This window comes from Triticum dicoccoides, chromosome 7A (assembly GCF_002162155.2).
Source record: "Triticum dicoccoides isolate Atlit2015 ecotype Zavitan chromosome 7A, WEW_v2.0, whole genome shotgun sequence".
In the NCBI taxonomy this organism is placed as follows: Eukaryota; Viridiplantae; Streptophyta; class Magnoliopsida; order Poales; family Poaceae; genus Triticum; species Triticum dicoccoides.
In genome coordinates this window covers 696,266,665-696,273,938 of record NC_041392.1, presented here as the reverse complement: position 1 = coordinate 696,273,938, position 7,274 = coordinate 696,266,665, and the positions used below count along the sequence as shown (strand labels likewise).

Genomic DNA, 7,274 nt, shown 5'->3' with positions numbered 1-7,274 from the left:
CCATGGAGAAGGAGTGAATGTTTAGTAAACCTTAGAGTGGTTTTCTCTAAGATGCATATAATGCAATAGAAAATGCATATTACAACTGAAACACACACTTTAGTTGAAACATGCAAAGGAAAACAATATAGACGTTGACTGTAGTTGAAATGATGGAATTGATAAGATGTTTTTTTAACTTATCTTTTTAGTTTTTTTAAAACTTATCTAAGACTTCAAAGATGTAAGATGGGCCTGGATGATCGGGTTAAGGAGGGAAGTTTCATGTTCTGAAGTTCTCAGTAATTTTGAAAGGATTCATGATTGTGGAGAATATGCTATAAAGTACCCAAATAAAAAAACGGCCGATCAAACAATATGATCATATACTTTCCATAAAAAGACCAAAGGTAAATGAATTTCCTCTATCACTCTTGCACATGGCATATGTAGTCATATATTTGATGAATTTTTGCGGGTTATCACTTAATAGCATTCCATACACTCATGCATGGATTTTTTGAAGGTTGTTTTGTTGAAGGGTCAAAAATACATAATTAAATTTTTAAAAGGGTATAATACATAATTTTGGGTTCACATTGTTGCACCATGCATTGCTTGAGAGTCCCCTTGTCGTGTTCGTAGAAGAAATTTAGTTGACGGATTCCAGTTTCCAAGAGTTGGGCCCGCCAATCAACCACCCATAAAACATCTCAACTTGGCAAACCTGGCAATTTGCGAGTCCAACCTGCTTGTGCCATTTTCAGGAGAGAATAAAGCAATGAAAGGATTTAGATATATGTAATCTACCAAGTGAAAGTGGTAATAATTGCTCTAAGGTAAATTCATGCAACTTCTTATATTCTAAAATAGAGTCCTAATGCATCATATATGTAAAGCCACATCACACTGAAAAGAACCATCGCTGGATATATCGAGGATCAAACAAATTCGTTATATCTTGGCAGTTGGGGCCTTTTAACAGACTGAATATTTGCCCGTGCGTTAAAACGGGTGTAAATATTCTATAGTATGTTAGCCCATGATTACCTTGTATATTAGTGTGATTGTCTAAATAGTTGTTTAAAGTTATGCTCGTGAATCATCGACCTAAATGAATTATAGGATTTTATTTGGTAAGCCAATAAAATACGAGACTGGAGGGGGAATGTTATACGAAGGACGAGGTGAACGACAGAACCTTACGGTCTTTTCAAGTAGGATAGGAGATATCACACTCCATCAGTCTTGTACACTAGCAGTAACCAAGCAATGAGACCATTTATCACATCAAAGTAAATTAATCCACGCGTGAGAAGCGCCATGGAGGAGGAGTGAAACACTACTCATCAGAGTGGAGAAAAGCAACGGCACCACCACCCACGCCCTCCTCCAGCTATGCTCCACGGGTTTGGCGTAGAGAGCAAACAAAAAGGGAGAGGGGGAAAAGAAAAGGCGCGTGCATGGCTAGCTAGCGCGCGCGGCTATGGCGGGGGGCTGCATGCGGGGGAACAGCGGCCGCCATTCCGGTCAAGGAGACCGCCCATACCACCCCGTGGAACGCCTCCACGTTGTCGACCACCATTACCACCCCCCGGCCCCTTTGGATTTTCGCAAAGCGAGAGGCTACCATGCATTAAACTACTCCCCAAATCACTCCCTCTCTCTAATTAATCTCGCCCTCCTTGGCCCGTGTGCAGGCTCTCTACTCTGCTTGGACGGGTGGTTTCCTTGGACGCATTCACATCCTCTCTAGAGAGAGGGGGTGTGTGAACAGTGCACAGTTCAAACAAGCAAGCTCAGGGGACCGGCCGGAGCTTGCACTCTCTATTTATACCGGACTTTGACTATTCCCTGCAGAGAGTCAGTCCCATTCCCCTCCTTGCACCGGCACTACTACCCTTCTTCTAGCTTAGACTTCTATCAAGGCACGCGCGCGGCCGCCATGGATATGGACATGAGCTCCGCTACCCACCCTGCTCACCACTGGCTCTCCTTCTCCCTCTCCAACAACTACCACCACGGCCTCCTCGAGGCCCTCTCCAGCTCCTCCTCCGGCCACCAGATCGCCGGTAAGGACGCCAACACCCCTAGCTATCCCTATATCGATCATCTACTAGTGAGCGAGCTAGCTACACATCCGATATGGACTGTGGCTCACGGTGCATGTTTTCTTGTGCTTCTGCAGGGGAGGAGGGGACGGTGGACGAGGCGCCTAAGATGGAGGACTTCCTTGGCGGTGTCGGCGGCGCCGGCACGACATCGACGGCCGTGGTGGACCACGGCGAGCTGGGAAGCATCGCCGCGGGGTTCTTGCACCGGTATCCGGCGCATGACGGGACGCTGGATCAGAACTCTGGCGCGGTGACCGTAGCGGCGGCGACGATGGAGGTCGCTGAGTCCGATCAGGCGAGGAGGCCCGCCGAGACGTTCGGCCAGCGGACGTCCATCTACCGCGGCGTCACCAGGTAGGGATTATATACTTGCTAATCACATGCATGCATCTTCTTCTTCCCATCGAGAGGAAAGAAAAACATACCACTAGCTAGTTTGGTAGGATGATTCTTACTTCTTGGTACTACTAGCTAAACATCTATTGCATGCACCGGATCAGAGTGAACTGCTGGTACTTTTCTGATTCAATTAAGTTTCTTTTTGGTAATGCATCTCGTGGTGTTTGTGCATCTAATAATGTATGATTTGGCCTATGTATGCAGGCACCGGTGGACGGGGAGGTACGAGGCGCACCTGTGGGACAACAGCTGCCGCCGGGAGGGCCAAAGCCGCAAAGGCCGCCAAGGTACACCATCATGCATGCTTTGCTCAATAATCCTGCAAATACAAGAAATATAAATTCTGATCGCTAACATGTTTTGCTGCCTTTTCCTCACAAATCTCTGAACCTGCCGATGCATTGGTGATAATGATCATCAGTTTACTTAGGTATGTTAATTGCATTCCACATCCAGCTAATTTATCCATCTATCTTCATTGCCATGTGGTCCATGTATGATTTGGAACAAGAAATGTTTGAGGGCTTACAGTAGAAATTGGGGGAAATGCAGGAGGCTATGACAAAGAGGAGAAAGCCGCGAGGGCCTACGACATGGCTGCGCTCAAGTACTGGGGCCCAACCACCACGACGAACTTCCCGGTGAGTGACCGACTTTGCTAAGAGATCGACATTTGTTGACAACTCCATATACATCAGAGTGCTGATCATCGCTGAGTTCTTGCTATCTAAAGGTGGCCAACTATGAGAAGGAGCTGGAGGAGATGAAGTCGATGACGCGGCAGGAGTTCATCGCTTCACTTCGCAGGTGAGCACTTGGCCGGCGACCGCCCAGATTGCCAGATTCACCGGGCTTGCTGACTTATGCGCCCTGTTCATTTTCTCCACGTACACACCTTGGCGTACGCACGCGTGCACGCACGCATGGCCAGTCCGCACAGCTTTTGCATGTGATCTGCTTTACTCCGGCCGAGTTCCAACACATGCATTTTGACCTCAATGCGTGTTCCTCACACAGGAAGAGCAGCGGCTTCTCACGAGGGGCGTCCATCTACAGAGGAGTAACAAGGTAAATGTGGTACCAGTCTGAATGAGCTCGCCAAAACAAAATGAGCTCGCCAAAACAAAATGTGGTACCAGTCTGAACTTTGAATATATGAAGAAGGAACACGCCACAAATGTCTTCATCTTTTAGTCAAATTTTCGTAACAATCGAGATTTGATTTTGTATATTTGATGACAGGCATCATCAGCACGGCCGGTGGCAGGCAAGGATCGGCAGGGTGGCCGGAAACAAGGACCTGTACCTGGGAACTTTCAGTGAGTCTTCTTGATCCCACATTGCCATTTTTTGCCCTTTCATGTGCCACCACCACAGGGCTCAGTGCATTACTAAATTGATTAAGTCACTGGTGATTAATTTAAGATATTAGGCAAAAACAAACAATGTGGTACAATTATCTGACCGTCTCTCCGCACCACAGGCACGCAGGAGGAGGCGGCGGAGGCGTACGACATTGCGGCGATCAAGTTCCGGGGGCTTAACGCCGTGACCAACTTCGACATGAGCCGGTACGACGTCGAGAGCATCCTCAACAGCGACCTGCCCATCGGTGCTGGGGCGGCTGCCCGCGCCTCCAAGTTCCAACCGGACGTCCTATCGCTGCCGGCACCGAACGTGGCATCGCCAGACATGCTGCCACCGGCGGAGAAGGACTACTGGTCCCTCCTCGCCATGCACTATCAGCAGCAGCAGCAACATCACCTGCAGCAGCAGCAGTTCCCTGCATCGGCATTTGAGACGTACGGCTCCGGCGTGAACGTGGACTTCACAATGGGCATGAGCGGCACCAACAACCCCAGCGGCGGCGGCGCCACCGTGTGGGGCGCCACCGGCCCAACAGGACACGGCGACGGCAGCAGGCAGAGCAACAGCTACTCCAGCAACATTCCTTATGCTTCCATGGTGTCTGGATCAGCGGCGTCAGCCGGTGGGGGATACGAGGGCTCCACCGGCAACAATGGCACCTGGGTGACGACGAGCAACCCGGCCGCCAGCGCGACGGCTCCTCAGTACTACAACTATCTGTTTGGCATGGAGTAGTAGGTGATCCATCACTGACTGCCTAGCTAGTAGTAGCTAGCTGTAGCTGAAATTGGGTGATAGGCCTAGGAGGAGGAGGGAGAGGGACTAACATGGAACTGATCAAAATTTTGGCTGCTGCTGCATGCATGGGAACGATGTATGATGAATGCGATGCTATTCTTTTTTACTTCCTGACAAGGTCCTGTAGGCTGTAGCGGAGAACACTCGTGTATCATCGGAATTTCTAATCCAGGTTATTCTTCTAGTTCTCTGGTGTGTCAGCTACAGTACGAGCATTCGAAAAGTACTGTATGTCTTCTTTACTTCTAGTTCTTTGGTCAGTTGCAGTATGGGTTTTTGAGAAGTACTGTATGTCTAACTTCACGGAAACTGTAGTGTGGGGACATCAGGTGAATGAGAAGAAGAATTTTCAGAAAATGCGGTAGAGTACATACTCGGGGTTGTAAAATCTTGGGAACGACTGACACGCGAGCATTGGAATTTGGAAACTGTAGTGGCTACCTGCACAGAAACATTGGTGGTCAGTCTAAAATAACATGGAAGTTGGATTTATAAACAGAATGAACGGAAGACCAAGAAACATGTTTTTATAACCAAAAAACAACAATGATGAGAAACAAGCTTGTCACTCAGTCGACAGCAATGATCCTCACAATGTGCTGCGTAGTTGGAATTAAGGAAAATAAGCATATTGCCATACCAAGAGGATAACTATCTCTCTGTAAAAGACCAAATGGAGACATCTGATAGTTAGAAATCGGAGGGGGAGGCCTCTCCTTCGATAAAAAAGAAAGAGAGGATAACTATTTTTTTTAGAACAAAGGCTCAAGAAGAGGATAACTATCTTCTGCACCAGCAGAGACATCTGATCTTATCCTACGCACATGATAGCAACTAATCTTCTGCAGCCTCAAAGGACTCTTAGTCTTGTCCGACTCAGGTGTATATTATGCCAAATTGCCAATACTATATTCACAGTACTACCGGTTGCAATTGCACCAGCTGGTGACATTGTGGCAGTATACACCCGTACTGCCAAAACCCACACCGATGTGATGGAGCACCAAATCAACAGTCCAACTATACAGAAGAACCTCCAGAATTTGGTGGAAAATGTACTACTAAAAGAGACGCCAGGTTTCACGTGCGCTTTTCCTTTCTGTCGATAACGCACAACGCGCGCAAAAACCGTACGTACCGCCACTGCAGGAGATCAAGGCTCGCGATCTCGTTCCCTCTGCGAACGCACAGTAATCAGTGGTGCATATGGAATAAAGCGAGGAGCTTCACATGGGATCAAGGACAATCAGGCTACCCCCTTCAAGGTTCTTACAGGGGACAATGCACACATTTGTAGACTATGTAGCTCATGAGGGCCTAAAACTACTACTTAACTCGCTCCTTTTGATAATCTTGCTGGGGGCGGCTAACGCGCGAAGACGCTTAATCACCTCCTCTCTGACAGTTGACCAGTCAAAAAAATGAGGCAGCGGCGGTGAGAATCGACCTACGGCGTGTGAGAACAGTCGCTTGATCGTCCTCGATCTTTTGTTTCCCCTTTGCCCCCATTGGACCAAACAGTCTTCCTCACATCTATCTATGAACTGGAACCACGTCGCCGCGTGCATGCATGGCCGATGGCTGTAGGTTCCTTTCCTGCTTTCCTATACCTTGTCCCCCTCTCACTAGTAGAAAAAGGGCCTTTAGTCCCGGTTCATAAGGGGCCTTTAGTCACGGTTCTGGAACCGAGACTAAAGGGTCGGTACTAAAGCCTCTTCCTTTAGTCCCGGTTCTAACTGGAACCGGGACTAAAGGCCCTCCACGTGGCCGCTGCCTGGAGGTCCACCTTTAGTCCCGGTTGGTAATACCAACCGGTACTAAAGGAAATTTTATGATTTTTTTTTAATTTTTTTTTGAAATATTTTTTTGAATTTCAAATTTTTGAATTATTTTAACCTCTAATTTCTAATCACCCCTCATCACTGCTCAATTTAATCTTTAATCTCTAATCACCCCTCATCATTCCAAATCATCTAACTTCCCGAACGGTCACCCATCCTCTCACTACTTCAGCCTGAGCACGCTTAACTTCAATAGTAAGATGTCAATCCTATTAACCCTCAGGAATTTAGCTTGAGCATGAAGTCACACATTTCACTGTTTGAGTTTGAAACTATTGTTCTAAAAATCAATAGTTATTTAGTAACACTAATATTTCTTGAATAAGTAGTTTGACCATAGTTGACCAAAATTCAAAAAAACTGAAATAATTATTTAGTAACACTAATATTTTTGAATAATTATTTAGTAACACTAATACTTCTTGAATAAGTAGTTTGACCATAGTTTGACTAGATTTAACAAAAATTAAAAAAAAACTGAAATTTGAGCATAACTTTTTTCTCTTTTAGAATTTGAGGATTCTAAAAATTTGCAAACAGGCCGTAGGCGGTCTCCATCGGATGCGGATTTTCGTTCTGAACATTTTGATATATTATACGTTTTTTTCCGACATCGTATGCAAAAGTTATAACCGTTTTACATTTTCCCTACATTTTTTGCAAAGCATGTCCAAATTTAAGTTTTTAAATTTTCCTAACTAGTAGATGCAGTAATATAACTACCTCTCGAAGGATTTTATTTTTTGAAGTTTTTATTATTTTCTTTTGATTTTTT

At 46.1% G+C, this 7,274-nt stretch overlaps 1 protein-coding gene across 1 annotated transcript; it reads left to right on the top strand.

Moving 5' to 3' along the window:
• The first annotated feature begins 1,924 nt into the window (after positions 1–1,924).
• Positions 1,925–4,764, top strand: LOC119331211 (AP2-like ethylene-responsive transcription factor AIL5). Its single transcript, XM_037604383.1, has 9 exons — positions 1,925–2,051; positions 2,168–2,447; positions 2,697–2,779; positions 2,914–2,922; positions 3,045–3,133; positions 3,226–3,299; positions 3,510–3,560; positions 3,735–3,811; positions 3,976–4,764. Exons 1-9 carry the CDS (start codon positions 1,925–1,927, stop codon positions 4,593–4,595), a joined length of 1,410 nt encoding a protein of 469 aa, XP_037460280.1. The 3' UTR covers positions 4,596–4,764.
• Positions 4,765–7,274: the final 2,510 nt, after the last annotated feature.

Excerpts from the sequence above, each read along its gene's own strand:
- LOC119331211 (XM_037604383.1), top strand. The coding sequence starts at position 1,925 with ATGGATATGGACATGAGCTCCGCTACCCACCCTGCTCACCACTGGCTC. Across the intron at positions 2,052-2,167 it reads CTCCGGCCACCAGATCGCCG|GGGAGGAGGGGACGGTGGAC; the intron begins GTAAGGACGCCA and ends GTGCTTCTGCAG. Across the intron at positions 2,448-2,696 it reads ATCTACCGCGGCGTCACCAG|GCACCGGTGGACGGGGAGGT; the intron begins GTAGGGATTATA and ends CTATGTATGCAG.